This window comes from Equus caballus, chromosome 16 (genome assembly GCF_041296265.1).
Source record: "Equus caballus isolate H_3958 breed thoroughbred chromosome 16, TB-T2T, whole genome shotgun sequence".
In the NCBI taxonomy this organism is placed as follows: Eukaryota; Metazoa; Chordata; class Mammalia; order Perissodactyla; family Equidae; genus Equus; species Equus caballus.
Window position 1 is genome coordinate 46,723,182 of NC_091699.1, and position 16,776 is coordinate 46,739,957.

Sequence of the window (16,776 nt, forward strand, 5' to 3'; positions counted from 1 at the left end):
TCCTGGGAGAAATAGCTGATTTCAGGACTGGGGCTGGGAAAGTACAAGATGAGCCCAGAACTTCTTGCTACGCCAAAAAGTAAGCATATGCTCAAAGAACAATAGATATATATCAGGACACAGGTATCAGCTTGAAGAGGCTCCCACTGGCCAAAGCTGGGACAATTTGAGCATCAAAATTAAAAAATGGTAGTAACAGATTATAAGTCTTTGAATAAAATAAAAATCCATGAGTCCATATTGCCAATGAGAGATCTGGAGACGAACGAGAAATTGTTTGGGGCCCAAGAAGTCCATAGTGCAGTGGGTAAGACAGCCCCCAACAGACGAGCATGAAGGGAGCACTACTTCCCCCACAGGGCGGCTCCCTGGAGGAGGTGTTGTTTGGGCACAGGGAAGGGTTTGGGGGGACTCACAAGGGCCCTCTGCGCATCCGGGGCGTGCTCATGGTCCACTGCTTGATCTTGTTCAGGCTCTGCTCATTGAGGAGCCGCTGGCCCTCGGAGGGCATGCAGTCCACGTACAGGTTGCACAGCAGCAGTGCCTCCGTGTTCTTGCGCAGGGCATTGGCCTGGACCACACGCTGAGTGAACACGCGTGGGTCCTCAGCACAGAAGAGAAGCTGGATCCGTGGCACCCAGTACTGGCAGACTAGGAGGGGCAGCCTTCCTGGGGTTGGGTGGGAGGGAGAAGGGAACATGCTGTCTGGCTCTCCGGGCTGGAGCACCGGGTTCTAGCCTGGCTCTGCTGCTGATGCATGGTGGCCCTGAGTAAGCGGTTTCCCTTCTCTGACCCCTGTCACATCTGTGAAATGGGTATGATGACACTCCTTGCCCTGCCCACATCACAGGTTGCCATGGATGGATGTGAAAGTGCTTTGTAAACTGTCGAGAGCTGTGCACAGACAAGGAGTTACACAGAGATGGCTGTTCAAGTGCCCATTCCTTGTTGCCACAACTGGGACAGACATCACTAACTGAAGGGCCTTAGGCTCCTTCTCAACATCATGTGGAGAGCGGCACTGTCAGCTGCTCAGAGTTGGCATATCAAACAATGGCCATTTGCCTTTCCTGGGGTCTCTGAGTCATGGGTCCTCTGGTTTTCACTGGTCAGGGGACAGACAGCCACAGGACAAACAGAGCAAGGGAGAATTCAGATCTCAGCTGGCTGTGCCCTGGGTGGGGATTGGCCTCAGTCACAGGCCAGGCCTGGCCTGGGCTGGGGGTCTGCCTGGGGCAGGGGCAGAGAGCTTGTACCTTCAGCGGTAACCCCTCCATTCAGGATGGGCTTCCCCATCTCATCTCGCACCAAGCCATTCTCGTCAGTCTTGTGCACCAGGTACAGCTGCTTCTCCTTGTCATAATCCAGGACGCCGACCTTGCACCATTCATACTTCAGCTTCCGGCTCTTGGGGTCCTCTGAAACAGAAGGGAACCCACCAGTGCTCCCTGCCACGGGGCAGGTAGGGGCCTCTGAGTGTGGGCAGCAGGTGCTGGGAACAGGTCACAGAGATCATTAGGCTGGTCTCTTTCCCACCTGGATGATCCCCTCTGGCTCCAGCAGAGTAGGGGCCCTGCTTCCTCCCTGCTAAGCTGGCCTCTGGGGAACCCCTGGTGGTAGGAGGTGCCCGAAGGACCAGGCCTCTCTGCCCTTGTGCTCTGCATGACCCCATCGGGGCAGAGAGAGACACAGGCCAGCAGGCCTGGGATGGGAGGCAGGAAAGCCCCAAGCAAACAGAGACCTGGTGAGCATCCAATTGTAAAGGTCATCATGGCTGAGCTGGACCCCTTCAAGGTGGCCAAGGCCAGGGCGAAGCCCTCCCCATAGGCCACATGCAGCAGTGGAGCCCCTGGGCCCATCATTTCAGGACAGGGCTGGCGGGGGGAGGTCGGGGTAGAAGACTGCTGCCCTGCAATGGGTTCAGAGTGGCCTCAGGGCCTATTTGGTCAGGACGGGCCTCCCACCCACTGCCTGGGCTGAAAGCCTTCGCCCACTTCCCCAGCTCGCCTCCTGCCACTGCCTCCCCGACTCATTTCTCTCCAGCCACACTGGACGTCTAGCTATTCCTGTGACTTTGGAGCTTGCTCCTGCCTCAGGGCCTTTGCATTGCCTGTGCCCTTTGCTCAGGTCACCTCGTTGCAGGTTTGTTCCCTGCTCAAGTGGCTTCTCTTTGGAGAAGCATCTCTGCCTAAAATAGCACCTTTGCCCTAAGCACTCTCTGACCTGTTACCTGCTTGTGTCCCCCCCAGAGCCCAAAGTCATGCTATGTAAGCACCCTGCCCTGGTTCTGACTGGCTTCCTCATGCTGGCATCAGCTCCCCAAGGGCAGGAGCGACTTTGTCTGGTCTTGGTCACAGCTGTGTCCCTGTATCTAGAACGGAGACTGGTACATAGTAGGTGCTCAGTAAACTTTTGTAGAAGGAAGATGCACATGGCATGGTGCCCGGAAGAGGAGGCCTCAACATGTAGTGGCTTAAAACAAACTGATGGGCTCTATAGGCTGGGCAAGAAAGAGGGGCTGCAATTCCGGGGAAATGCTCCCTGCTGGCTGATGCCAACAGACGTGTACAGGATGTTGCCGCGGTGTACCTCTCCAGCTTGGTTCTCTGTTTTCCTTTTTCCGTTTTCCTCTTCCCTTCCCTTCCTAGTAAGTTTCCTTTGTGAAAATGCTGACCTTGTCTTGGTTCAACTTAGAGGAAAAGATGTCACAAGAAGCCCCCAGGAGAAAACCAGGGGTCTCAGGCAGAAATGCTCCCTGCCAACCCTCCTCCCACTGGTGCTACGGCCCAAGGCCAGGGCCCTTGTGAAGGGCTGCAAGCAGAAGCTCTGCAGGGAGGCTGGCATTTGGTGCATTTAAGGTTAATGCAGCCCCAAACCTTCTGGTTTTATCACCAGGAATTGGAGATCTGGGAACAATTGAGTTAAATTATTTTTGTAATTAAGTCCAAAGTAAAGGGAACATTCTGGGCTTCTTGTCTAGTTCAAAGAAATTGATTCCAGCATTAACATGTTTTTAAATCGAAACTTAAACTTATAGCCTGCTCAACAGACTCACTGCAGGCCCCCTGGAGGTTGAGCAGTCTTAAAATCAGCATGGTTCTCACGATCTTCCTTCCCACCTGGGCGCTGGCCCACCAGGCCCCCTCCCAGCTCCACAGCAGTGTGTCCACCCACTGGGCGGGGAGCAGAGTGGCCCTCAGCCCTGCACTGGGGGACGGCCACCTCCAACCACCAAGCTTGTGACCCAGACCTTCCCGGGATGCCTGCACAGACACCAGCCATGCAGGCCAGGGTGGCAGCCCTGGAAGCTCACCCTGGCACTGTACCCGACAGCGGCAAACTGGAGAGAGCCTCCACGGGCCCCAGGGCAGACTTGGGGCCAAAGGAGAGCAGACACAGCCAAGGCCGAGATGCAGCAAATCTGTGCAGCATCAGTGTGGGTGTGATAGTAGTTGTGAATGGGAGACAGTAGGCATGTGAGTTCATGTTTGTGTGATGAAAATGTGCATATGAGTGCAACTTATGTGTGTGTGAGCTTGCTGGATGGTGTGTGAATGTGACAGTGAGTGTGCTTATGAGTGTGTTTGCAAGCAAGTGTGTGAATGTGAGTGTGTATGATAGCAGGTGTGTTGTCCATGTAGAGGTAAAAGCTGAGAGGTCACAGTTACAGCTGGAGCAATGGTGATTTCTGGGTAGTGGAATGGAAGGGCTTGAATTGTGCCCCTTATGCACATTTGAACATTTTCAATAAGCTTGCAATTTTTATTACTAATAAATCAAAGACTTTTTTTTAACACTAAACACCATCCAGTTGTCCCTTCTCTAGCCCTCCCACCAATGTAATCCCTGGTCCCTGCATCTCTTGCCCCTGTGTGGCCAGCCCCTTGGCCTGTATACCAGCGGGGAGGCCTCAAAAGGTGAGAACCCTCACTTCCCATGGCTGCCAGTCCCCAGGGCAGCCCAGGAGTTCAGGGCTGGGCTGCTGCCAGGACGGGATGGTGCAGACCAGGGTCCTGCCCCCTGCCCATGCTGGCCCTGCTCACCATGCCCCAGGAAGTCATCAGTGGGCAGGAGGGCTTTTCCAGGGACAGGTTTCCTGTCCTGAGACCCTGGCTCCAAGCCCATGTTGATCCACTCAGTGGGAGTCCGGCAGTCAAACTCTTCATTGTCAAACACCTAGAAGAAAGTAGCAGACTTTGGGAGGAGGTGGCTCACCCCTTGCTGGGCCTGAGTGGGCTGGGCATCCCAGAGGATGGGGGTGCCTAAGGAGGCTCCTCTCCAGATGCAGGAGCTGCCAATTGGGGACCAGGGGGCTGAGTGCCTCCTCTGCTGCTCACAGGGGTCTGTGGGGTCTGGCCCTGTGAGGTTCAGACAGAAGGGTATCTGGGGACTCAAAGCAGACTATAGGCTCTCTCTCCCACTGTCCAGGATCGTCCAGCTCAGGCCTGAGGGAAGAGGTGACCCTTGGATTTTGCTGAGCACCCCACCCAGACTGGAGATTCAGGGTGTGAGGAGGCCAACCTTAGTAGGATGATATGCATTTGGATTCCACTCTGCCTCCCCAGAGGGACCTCCAGGCAAGAGACACGCAGGGTCATGGAGAGGAAGGGCAGGCAGACAGGTGAAAGCCAGAGCAGGCTATGCTCCCTCTTACTCCTCCCTGGACTCAGTTTCCCCATATCAGTACCCCAGAGGGGCTACAATAATGCCCTCCTCCACCCTACATCTCCCCATCTCAGTGAGCCCAGAAGTGGTGGTCAAGGAGGCCTGTACACTACTTCACAGTCCAACTGCGCTGCTTCTTGGTGCCTGTGGGTGGGGCGGGGGCAGAGGTCACGCATACAGGTGGCCCTGGCTCGCAGGGAAGAAGCAGAGGATCAGTATCCCAGGGGGCCTGGGATCCCTCCTGCCCTAGCCTAGGATGCTCGAAACCCCTAGGAGGGCTCTGATGATGCAGTTGCCCTGTTTGACAAGTGAGCGTTTGTGACTGCCATGGGATCTTCTTTCAGGTCTGATCCCTCAGCTGGGGTCCTGCACACCCATCTCTGACCATCAGCCCTCCATGGAAGCTGGTCTCACCTTCAGTGGGAGATAGACGGGAAAGAGAGGGTCGTGGCCCTGCTCAATGGTCTGGGGGTGGTGGGGGTCTGGGTGCCTGGGCATGAGCTTGTTGGAGTCAATGCCCTCATTGGCCAGCAACTGCTCGATGTCCAGGCTCAGGTACAGCCGCTTCCTCCTGGCCAACGGAGACGAGGGGATCTCACAACAGCTCGGCTCACATGAGGTGGCTCCACGGGTGTCAGCAAAGGCCCAGGGGGTCACGGGGGTAGGGGTGTGGTCCAAGGACCTCTCCAGGGCCCTCCACCCCCTGGGGCTCATCAGGAAGTGATGTGGTGGCTGGGGCTGGTGTTCCAGGCCCCAACCGTCCTTCAGTCCTGCCTGGCATTCCACTACATTGACATAAATGCCACCCTCCCCAATTCCACAGCAAGGGGGGTAATTTGTTCCTATTAAGAAAACAAAGAGCTAGAAGATTTGATTTGAACACTTGCACACAGACCCATTTTAGTAACCTCTGTCCTGAGGATGGTCACCTAGTGGCTTGCCGTCCCTCACCCCTCGAGGTGGGCAGACACTGCCTCCCAGAGGACAGGCCCTCCCACAGCCCCCGAGCCGTACCTCTCAATCTCAGTCTTGCGGGGGCACTGGCCTGGCAGCACCAGGAAGGGCACCTGCACCTTGGGCTCATAGGCCTGCAGCGGGAAGTCAGTCTGGGTGAGCAACTGTGTAGTGGACCCAATGCGCTGCTGCTCCAGGCGCTTCTCGAAGTCCTCAGGAATCTCAAAGGTTCTGACTACAGGTGGAGGCAGGGGCAGGAGCTGCAGGGACTCAGGCAGGGGCCCAACATCCCCCAACACAAAGTGCTAGGCAGGAACCAGGTGTGCAGCTTTAGGGCATGGGAAGCTCAGAGCTTGCCTGTGGCCAGGTAGTGGCAGGGAGAAGCCAGATATGGCACCAAGTACTGGAAGGAGTGCAAGCCTAGAGGGCCGAGGGCCTCTGGAAGGTCTGTTTTGGTTCTGCTCTCCCTGCTCAGAGCCAGCATGCTGGACCATTCCCCTCCACGCCCCCCACGAGCCCAGAACCAGCCGCCTTTGCTCAAGCCAGATGGTGAATCAAACTACCAGCGAGGATTACAACTGGACAGGAAGACGAAATGGCAGCTCCCTACACGTCTGGTGTGGGTTCCTGCCACCCCTACCCCAGAGGTCCTCCTAAGCATATCAAAGTCTGAATGCCATTCACTCCCTGGGACCATTTTCAGACTCGAGGCATCCTGGATACTGAGGGAGTGGGTGGCACCATCACCCTGGTCCCGTGGGACCCTCAAGTCACAAAATGGCCACTTCTACTTAGAAAACCAGGGCAGACAGAAGCTTCCATTTAGGTCTGAGGGCAGGGGAGTTGGTGGAGAGAAACTCATTGATAGGGTGACCATTCCAGTTTGCCCAGGGCTGAAGGACTCACGATGTTAAGTGGAAAGGAAAGTCCAAGGCAAAACAAGACCAAAGAACTGGCGAAAGGGTGTGTGGGAATATGCTTCTGGAGATGAACCACCTTTCCAGGGGCTGGGTAGGCTCAGGACAGCTCAGTGATGGCCCCCGTTCACTCTCCTGGGAGGCCCTGAGCCTCCTAGGGCCTCACCACCTCTCTGGGATCAAGAGGTAATCACACTGCAGGAAAGTCCACCTTGGAGGTACCTTCTGGGGCTCCACAGAAGCCTCTAGAGGCTCAGCAGAGGCCATCCACTTTCAGCTGAAGTCCACTCTCTCACCAGAGCTGTCAGGTGCTCGGGGAACCCCAAGGCACCAAAAATGCCTGGCCAAGAAGGCAGTTTTTAGACCCATAATCATCTGCTCTGGAGCCTGTGGGTCCCTGGCACCACTCCACTTCCAGGACCATGGGCTTCTGGGCCTGGCCCTGCATCTCAGGGGGTAGAAGGAGCCAGAGTGAGAACAGCAAAGCCTGGCCTCTGGCCCCTGCTGCGTTCACGAGCCCTAGGCAGGCTTCTCAGGCTCTTCACTTCACCTTCTGGCAGCAGAGTGTACTTCTGTTGCTGGCTGCCAAGAACCTGACTGCCACCACTCTGTGGTGTTCTGGGGCTGCTTTTTCTCATGTGGGTGGGGCTGCAGAGCTGCTGACCATCCCCACCCCAACCCCCACCATGGATGGTAGGAGCACCATTCCCAGCACCCCTACAGCCCTTAGATCTGTGGCTGGTAACCATTTTCTAGGCCACAGATACTTGAGAGACTGTTGAACACAACTGGCTGGATCCTCAGATCACTGTACAAATGCACATACATGTGATGGTTCCTGTGCCACTTTTGGGGATTCACAGACTCCGTGAGACCCATAGGGCCTGAAAGGACTAATCTGGGCAATGCCAGCAAGGAACCAGGCCTCTTCTGGGGTTAGAGAGGAGAGGCAGACAGCTGGGACCATGGGACATCTGAGCCCAATCAAAGGGGGCGTCCTGTCTGCTGGCCATGTGGGAGGGCCCCTCCCCCATTTCCCCACCGCCACTCAGGGCCCCACCCTGCTTGCTGCCTCTCCTAGAGCCACTGTATTCTTCCCTCTGCCACTGGAGATGGCCCCACACCTGCAGACCTGCCCCAGTCCTTACAAGACTCATCCCAGAGCCTGAGAAGAGAGTCATCCTTCCCACTTTCAGCAAAGATCTCCTGTGTACCCACCTGACTAGGTGCTGGGGCCCCAGCGGGGAACAACTCAGACACAGCCTCACCTCCTTCAAGTCCACATTCCAGGGGAGGCAGAAAACACACATGTAAATGCCCAACTGTCCCCAACTGCGCAGAGAGAACCGGGGCCCTGGCCCTCAGCAGCCCCAACCCAGCGTGGTGCCCTTGTCACAGCTCTGCTATGATAAAGCAGCTGTGGCTCACTGAGCAAGCACTCATTGTGAGCTTGCAAAGCACCTTATCTCTTGTTGTCCCATTTTACAGTTGAGGAAACTAAGACCCTCAGCTGAGAAGAGACAATCTCCCTGAGGCCAGAGGCCCTGCTTCCAAATGCACCCACTCACCCAGCCCTCCTGGGCACTGACCTTTTGGGGTGAACTTGTCAAGGTCGGCCTGCCTCAGGAGGTCCTGGTTCATGCTGGGGCCACGGCATACTTCCTAAAACCAAATCCCAGAGCTCTGAGGGAGCATAAACATCCAGGGGACCAGGCAGGACCTTGGAGGGACCCCCAAGGCCAGGTGTCTCTCCCAAGCCCACCAAGAAGCCCCCCAGGGCCACAGGGGTGGGGAAGAACCAGTGAGTTCACACATTCCTCATTCAGAGGCCACAGTGGGCTATAAGGTGTGGCTACCTGGGACACCCCCAGCCCCTCCCCATTCTTGTCCTGCATAGCTCCCCTCCTCACTCTGAGAATACTCCTGATGTGTGTCCAAGGGCTGAGCCATAGAGGTACTGAGAGGACAGCAGGTGTCTCTGCACGTACCTCCCCTCCCAAGGGCCACTCTGGCACCCCTGGCGTAGTGGGTATCAGTGAGTCCTCATCCTCTCTCTTGGCCCCCTCCCCTGCCTAAAACCTTGCTAAAGCTGCCCAGGACCCACAGGGCTCTATGAACTCTCCCCTAGTGATCCCCTCTCCAGCCTCCCCCTGCCCCCAGCCTCCATCTCTCCTCTCACATTCTACCTTCCTCCTCCACATGGGCCACAGCCTCTGTCAGGGACCCCAAGCCATTGTACCTACTGTTCCCCCTGCCCGGAACACTCCCCTTGCCCCCATCTTACCCAGCAAACTCATACCTATCTCTTAGATCTCAGCAGGACGCCACCTTGTCCAAGGACCCCCTTCCCAACCAGAGCTGGAAGGGGGAGACTCCCCCACCAAAGCCATTGCCCCTTGACAATAGAGACATGGATGTCTCATCCTCGCTGTCACCAGTGCTCAGTCCAGGGTCTGTCACACAGCAGGTGCTCAGTAATGGATCATTGCGTGAATGGACAGATGGGTGGATGGTCAGAAGGATGGATGGAGGGGGGGAGCAAATGAATGGATGGACAAATTGCTAGAGAGACAGATGGATAGAGATAGATGGATGGATAAGTAAACAAATGGATTGATGGATGGATGGATGAGTGAATGGAACCCACAAGGAGGGCTTAGGCTTGGTAGGGGACAGCTGCCACACTCACCCCAAGTTGAGCCAATGTTCCAGGGCTGAGGATGTCAGAGTAGAACCCACGCTGCTTCATCAGGGGGTACCTCTTATCAGTGCCTGTCAGGGGCAACTTCCGGGGCTGCCCCAAGTCTGAGAGCATAGGTGGGGCCAGGGGTAAAGGTGGGGGCTTGGGGAGAGGGCTTGGAGGAGGCTTCTCTGACCCAGAATATGGTCCCGGCAGAATCGTCCCCGGGTTGTGCTCTAGGCCTGCACGAGTCCTCCCCAGACTGCACTCGGGGCCTGCACGAGTACCGCTGCACTCTGGGCCTCCAGGCGTCCTTCCTGGACTGCAGCCTTCTCTGTTAGGCGGCTCCATGCTGCTTCTTAGGGCAATGCCCCAGGGAGAGCTCCTAGGAGAAGGTACTGGTGTCACTGGGCCCTTGCCAGCCTCTGCTCAGCCCCAGGGGCACCAGGATACAGCAATGCCTAGTCTGCCACCTTGCAACAAGCCCCAGCCCCTATGCATGAAATCAGAAGAGGGGGTGGGGAGGGAGCAAGCCGTCTCCTTCTAATCTGGACAGATGCACAGTGCCAGAAGGGTCCCCACCAGGAGACAGTGGGACCTTCCTAGGATGTTGCAGGTGAGAAATGAGCCCCCAGAGTCAGGGGCTGAGCAAGAGCAGTCTGGGACGCTCTGCAGATGCCCCCACCCCAGTGCATCCTTCTGCACTTGCCCACCCCGTTCTCCCCCATGTTAGAGAACAAGCCCTGGCTTCTCACAAGGGGAGACAAGGAGGGCAGCCCAGAGCTCACTCATTCAATGAAGAGCCCTGTTTGATTTTCCCGAAAATGACTTTCAGCTGGAGGCAGCCCTGGTGCCGCCCACCACCCCCCCCCAGGCCAGTCCTAATGGACTGCCCTGCCTCTCCCCAGCGTGGAGCCTGCGTCCCCACCCATGCCTGCCCTCCCGCCATAGTCCAGAAGCCAGAGGACTACCTCCCCAGAGGGACCCTGACCCTCCTTTGGCCCACAGATCCCACTGTCAGTGACAGAACGATATTTACCCACCCTGGTTCTCAGGGTCAGCCCAGCTCAGGAAATATACACCCTCCTGCCTCCCCAAAGGGAGCAGCAGATGCGCCACTGGGTTGCATGCACATCTACCATCCCAAGGACAAGAGTTTGCAGAGTTTTCAGTGTGGAATGAGCAAGCCCTTGCAAAGCCACTGTTGGTTTTGGCTACCTCAAAATGCATCACCGGGGGAACTCCTCGGTCAGGGGAGAGTTACAAGAAATTGGACAAGGGTATGGGGAAGAAGAGGTTCTCATGTAATGTCAGTGGAAAAATAAAAAGGGAGTGAGTCTCCAATTATCACAATAAAAATGTCAATTAAAAGAAGCGAGGAGCATCTTTTTTTTTTAAATGCTATGGGGTTTTTTCTATGTCAGTCTTGTGCCCGGAAACCTTATTTTTTTTTTTAAAGACTGGCACCTGAGCTAACAACTGTTGCAAATCTTTTTTTTTTCTGCTTTTTCTCCCCAAATCCCCCAAGTACATAGTTGTATATTTTAGTTGTGGGTCCTTCTAGTTGTGGCATGTGTGATGCCGCCTCAGCATGGCATGGTGCCATGTCCGCGCCCAGGATCCGAACAAGCGAAACTCTGGGCCCCTGAAGCAGAGCATGCAAACTTAACCACTCGGCCAGCCGGCCCTGTGGGGCCAGTGGCGGGGGGGATCTTAACAAAAGGAAATAGGGGCCTGGCCTATCCCGCTTCCCACCCCAGCATACTGGAACAAAGCAGCCAGGAGCTTGCAGTACAACCCACTCTTTTGGCTGGGTTTGTGCTCTGTCATCTCCATTTTAGACACCCGGTGGGACTGGCCAGTGTAGGCCCCCTATTGCATCACGCCGGGGGAATCTTGCCTGGACTGATCTGAAAGGCGGGGTGGGCAGCCAGGGCTGTCTGGAGCAAAGCTCAGCCTGCAGCTGCTGAGTCCATTTCTAAGAAGGGGGTGGTGAGTTGGCAAGACCACTTGAGGGACCATAAAGGGCAGATGGGGCTCTGGCAGAAAGCCTCAGACTCTGAGACCAAAGGCTGACCAGCTTCGAGCCAGTCAGGTGTGTCTCTCCAGAACTCTGCTCCTTGAATCTACTCTCTGGTGGCCAGCCACCCCCCAGGGCAGGTGCTGAAAACAATGCTGAGTCTGGCCCACCTGTCTGACAGTCACCAGCCCTTCCCAGAGCACCCTAAAGGACAGCGGACCCACTTGGCTCAGCCTCATCATGGCTGCAAACCCACAGACGTCTGCCTCGTCTTTGAACAAAATCACTAAACAGAGCAGGCCTTGGCGAGGCAGGTCCCCGCTCCACAGAAAGGCATTCCGTTCCCTGGTTTCTCCAGCTCTCAAATGGGTTTGAATATGCTTGGCTGCTTCCTGGTGTATTATAAGGCTCAGCAGAGATAACAGATGCAGAAATGTCCAGTGTCGCTGGGGGTAAAAGGCGTGTGTGATGGGGAGATTTTCTGCCCCTGTGAGCCCTTTCCCTCTGGGCAGGTAGGCAGAGAAGGATGCAGGCATGTCCCGAGAAGGAAGGAGTGAGAGTGAGCTGCAAACCCAGCACCCTGTCTCCCCTCCATCCCACAGTCCTTCACAAGGATCGATGGCTCCCCTCTGGTCCCACCTCAGCTCTGGGCACCTGTACATTGCCAGTGTGCACAGGACCTGTGACAGACTCACAGAAAGACCTCTGCCTCCTGTCGTAGCCCCATGGGTGATGGCAGCCTCTGCATGGGAATGAGCATGGCTGGCAAGGGGGAAGAGGACATGGTTCCCAACAAGCCCTCTGCCGGTCACTCTGGCACTCTCCTTCATTTGTGTAAGGGAACTGACCAGTAAGATGGCAGGGATGGCCCTGGTAAGCACACTGTTGGGAATGGTGAATTTATTAGGGGCTTAGATGTAGTTCACACATCATCTCATTTAAATCTCTGAGGTGGGAACTGAGACTATCCTCATTTCTCAGAGGTGGGGAAAACAGGGCTCAGAAAGGTTGTGACCTGAGCAAGGTCACACAGCCAGTAAGAGGCACAGTCGGAGTTTGAACCCAAGTTATTCTTTCTCCCATCAGATCACCTGGGAGCCCTCTTAGCTTGAGCTAGAGGAAGCTTCAGTGGGATTCACTGCCATTCAACCCCATGTGACCCAACCACCTGCCAGGCACTGGGCTGAATGGACACAGATGAACAAGGGGATCTGACCCTCACAACAGGTACTACCACTATCACCAATCCACAAACAAGGAAACTAAGGTCTAGAGAAGTCAGGAAACTTGCAAAGGACACACAGCCAAGAACCGGCAGACCAGAATGGAAACTGAGGTCTTCACCTCTGGCTGACCCAAAGGTCCATGTCCCTAGCACCACAACGGTGGTTCTCAAACTCTGCACCCAGGAGCCCTGAGGCACTGCAGAGTGAGCGCCTGTAGGGACGGGGATCTAAGAGGAGGGCTTCTAGATCACCCAACCCCCATTCAACAAGGACTCTGCACCTTTATCTATCTTCAAACACCAGGGTTCTGTCTAAGATCTCATTGGACAAATGGATCTGCAGCTTAAGAGATTTTGGAAGTCTCTGTCCTTTATGGGGCTACCTGGCAAACAACCATGTGGGTGGTAATAACCCCACAGGCTTGGGGTTCTTGCCACCTTTTTGGAGCACTCACCTGATGTGACCGCCTCTGAGTTCCCACAGTTGTCTGACGCCCCTCCCTCCAGGGAACATCTACCTGTGTTATATGTGCACATGAGGGCTGCAAATGCAGGAATTTTTGAGTATCATTGATCTCTGGAACCTCCTTGGCACTTGGCACAGGACTGGCACCGGCTTGGCACTCAGTAGGTGCCTAGACAGTGTTTGCCAAGTGGTTGTGTGAATGAATGAACGGATGGATGGAGTGAGGAAAGAAAAGAAGTTGATCTCTGCAACAACTTTGTGAGTTAGCTGCAGCATCGCTCTGCAAATTTACACATGGGGACGCTGAGGACTAAGAGGACTAAGAGACTGGAGGCAGTGAGCTGGATCAGGAGAGGGACTGGTTGGCTGATGAGGACCTAGTCTCCTTCCCTGCACGGCCTTTAACGGGAGCGGGAGGGGGCTGCATTCTCAGCATGGGGGGTGGGGCCCAAAAAACCAGTCTGGTAACTACAGGACTTATCTGCAACGTTGTTTAAAAGTGTACCCTACTCCTTTCCCATTGGCCAAGCCTCGGGAAACTGGGACCGCAGACTCGTGGGCAGGGATGTGGACCGGGAGGGCGTTCTCCTTCCTGTCCACTCGCCCTCTGCGCCTTATCGAGGTCCGCCTGCCCATGCTCGCCCCGTCATCCCTCGGCCCCACCGGCTCCACCAACCTACCGGCTCCACAGCGCAGCGCGGGGTCTGGCGGCCCGTCTCCAGGGAGGGACGCTGGGCCCGTTGCTAAGGGGCGGGACCATCCGGTACAGCGGGGTCGAAGCTTCCGTCCGAGAACCTCCCCAGGTCGGCACCGGCCTCCCCCACATTCTCTGGGACTTGGTTCCTCCCACCCAGGACTTACGGCTCCCCCTCCCGTCCCTGCCTGGGCCGCGTCCGGAGCGGGGGATGGAGGCCGGCCACGGGAAGTGTCGCCCTCTAGACTCTAAAATCCAGGCTCCACTGCCCATCTTCCCTACCAGACTCTTCTGGAGTAAGAGACAAAATGGCCAGATATAGTGCGAGAACTTTGATTGAAATCTGGTTTAAGAAAAAAATAGTAATAGTTTGGGGGAGAATAATTGGGGAAATTTATGAATGGGAAATTCGTATTCAAGCCACAGCTGCAAGACCGATGGTCCCTTCTGGTCCTCCGGAGGCTCGGCGTAGCCACACCCACCTACCGGCCACGGGGCTCCTCATCCTTCTCAGGGCGGGCAGTGGCTGCTCCTGCCCCCTTCGCTGGTCTCAGGCGCCCATCTCTTCCAATGCCCTGGCATGGGTTCAGGCTTTGATCCTCCTGCCTGTCCCTGATATTGAATTATTGTTAATTTTCTTAGATGTGATGATGGTATTGTGGTTATATAGGAGACTGTCCTTGTCTTAGCTGATGTGGGCTAAGAATTTCAGGACAAATGTCAGGATGTCTGTTGCTGCGACTTCCTTTCAAATGGTTCAGCAAAATTTATATATAGATAAGTATAGATAGGACATAAAGCAAACATGGTCCAATACTAACAATTAGAGAATCTGAAAGTTTACAGATATCTAATGTACCGGTCTTTCCATTTTTCTTTAAGGAAAAGAGGTAGGTTGCAAACCAAAAGAAAATTTAAAAATCACCTCACAGCAACCTGAGAACCCCCGGCCAGAGACTTCTCAGAAGTGGCCCCATTTCATAGGCGGGAAAACTGAGGCTCAGGAAGACAGGTTAGTGTTGGAGGTAGTAGGACCTGATGCTCATTATGCAAATATCCAATTCTATTTGACATTTTAGCAATGCTGGCTTGGTGCCAGGTCTGTGCTGGGCACTAAGTTTCCAGATTTGAATGGGACCCTGTCCCTACCATGAAATGTCTGTTGAATGGGAGAGCCAGAGAGACCAGGCCACAAAGAGCCCAAAGGCAGTGTATAAGCTGTCACTGGAGACAGTGGTTCAGCTTTGCACAGGCTTCTGCTCCCTCTGTTCAGAACATCTCTCTCCACTCCTACTCCTGGCCAACTCCTAGTCATCCTTCAAGACGTGATGCTAGTGCAACCTTTCCTGAGCCCAAACCATGGTTTCATTTGCTTGTCTTGTTGGCATTCACACAGTAGTTACTCAGTGACCACTGTGGAAGGAAGGAAGGAGTGTGAGGGGGATTGGAGATAAGTGTGGCCACAGCTCTTTGAGGGGACAGAGACCCCCCAAACCCTATTTAGGGCAGCCTGGCTCCTCTGTGGGTCTGGGGATGGGCTGTGTATCCCACATGGCTTATAGAGAGGGACTGCTTCCCTGCTTTTGCCTGGCACTTCCCACTGTCCAAAAAGCTGTAGTACCCATCCGGGTTGCCAGGGCAACATCAGCCCATGATGGGACGTCAGGGACGACAGGGGCAGAACAGTAATCCTGGAAAGTTGCCAAGCAACACAGTGGGTTGATGACATCACAGGGGCCATGGCTGCTGGACAGATGGACAGGCCACTGCAGAAAGGGTCCTCTCTCAGGAGGTCCATCCCACAAGGCCACCCACCCCTTATCATGAGATGATCACTGCTGTGTCCCTCAACTGGAGGGTGGGCTTCAGGGGTGGGGGACGGAGGTGCTGCTTTTCCCTTGCCAGCTCCACCTTGCCCTTGCCCCTCTACAAGTGTGGACGGTAGATGTGACTGCCCCCATCTCTCCCTGGCAGGGGACTGTGGGTCAGTCCCTGCTCTCCTGGGTCTCAGGTGTCCACTGTCTAATGCCCCCATCTTCTCCAATGCTTGGGCAAGGGTTCAGGCTCTGATCTTCCTGCTCTCCCCTGAAGCCCACCATACCTACCTGTTCACTAGGAGAGGAACAAGGGGCCAAGCCATGACCCCTCCCTGGGCTCCTGCTCCTCCTGTGGTAGGAGGGCAGTCTTTTGCTGCGTATGGATTGGAAGGGAGGCCAGCCTTGCTCTTGTTGAAATGAGGGGAGACTGGGTTCCCATAAGAGTTGGAGAGGCCTCTACCCATCTCTCACCTGGAGCCGCCCCTGCTGAGGATGACTCTGGTGACCTGGAAGCTCAGGGCTTGGGCAAACAAGCTGCTTAGGGTGCCCTGGCCCAGGCCCATGCCTTTTGGGCAAGGGGTCTGAAGGCATGGCAGGCCTGGGCTATGCCCTCCCCTAAGCCTTCCTGCTGGCAGCCCTGAGGCCAGGAGCAATGCTTCACTGGCTGCAGAAATGAAAGCCTTGTGTGAATGGGCGGCAGAATGGGCCCTTCATGTGGCTGGCCAGCTGGAACGGAGGGCAACAAGCACCCAGATGGGGTGGCTGGAGCCACCCACTCCCCAGCTGCCCCCAGCCGGCCTCTTGGGCCCCCAGGAGCTCCCTCTGCTAGGCTAAGTCCAGGGCTCTGAGCTGCTGCCAAGAGAAACGAAGCCACAGGCATGGGGGGTGTCAAAGAAAGGGCTCACCCTCTCCCCAGGCCTCCCTTGACCCTCCCCTTCTCTGCCACTGGCCAGCTAGCCTCAGCAGCTCTGACCAGCATTTTCTTTGACGAATAAAAATGGAGACAAATTAATTCTTCTTTGATCCACATGATCAGCTTGACAGACAAGACCTTGAAAGCCCAGAGCTCAGGGAGGAGTGGAAAGGAGATCCTGGGAGGGCTGGCGGATTGAGAACCACTGGCCCATGAATGCTCAGTCCTCATCCCAGCCCCCAGCCCAAGCCCATTCCCACCTGTACTCACATGGAGAGTTCCAGCTAGAATTTCCTCCCTCTTTCAGTTTTCCTATAACTTTCCATCCTATCTCAGGCTACACCTCCTCGGGAAGCCCTCCCTGATTGCCTCAGCTCACAGAACACACTTACACTCTCCTCAGGGGCCCCAGAGGACCATGGCCA

General features: G+C 55.5%; 1 protein-coding gene across 9 annotated transcripts in view; it reads right to left on the bottom strand.

Annotated features, from left to right (window-relative positions):
• DNAH1 (dynein axonemal heavy chain 1) overlaps positions 1-13,768 on the bottom strand; it is a 77,996-nt gene extending 64,228 nt beyond the window's left edge. For 5 of the 9 annotated variants that reach the window (XM_070237452.1, XM_001915893.6, XM_070237450.1 and 2 more), the window contains exons 1-8: positions 13,608-13,760; positions 9,226-9,601; positions 8,126-8,198; positions 5,680-5,854; positions 5,080-5,236; positions 4,044-4,176; positions 1,257-1,418; positions 417-669 (exon numbers count right to left, since the gene is read on the bottom strand). In XM_070237452.1, the coding sequence (XP_070093553.1) occupies positions 417-669; positions 1,257-1,418; positions 4,044-4,176; positions 5,080-5,236; positions 5,680-5,854; positions 8,126-8,198; positions 9,226-9,601; positions 13,608-13,753 (1,475 nt within the window). In that variant the 5' untranslated portion in view covers positions 13,754-13,760. Of the gene's footprint in view, positions 1-416; positions 670-1,256; positions 1,419-4,043; positions 4,177-5,079; positions 5,237-5,679; positions 5,855-8,125; positions 8,199-9,225; positions 9,602-13,607 lie in introns of those variants that run through there. The other 4 variants (XR_011426872.1, XR_011426871.1, XM_070237451.1 and 1 more) reach the window with 4 other exon arrangements.
• Between the last annotated feature and the right edge of the window lie 3,008 nt (positions 13,769-16,776).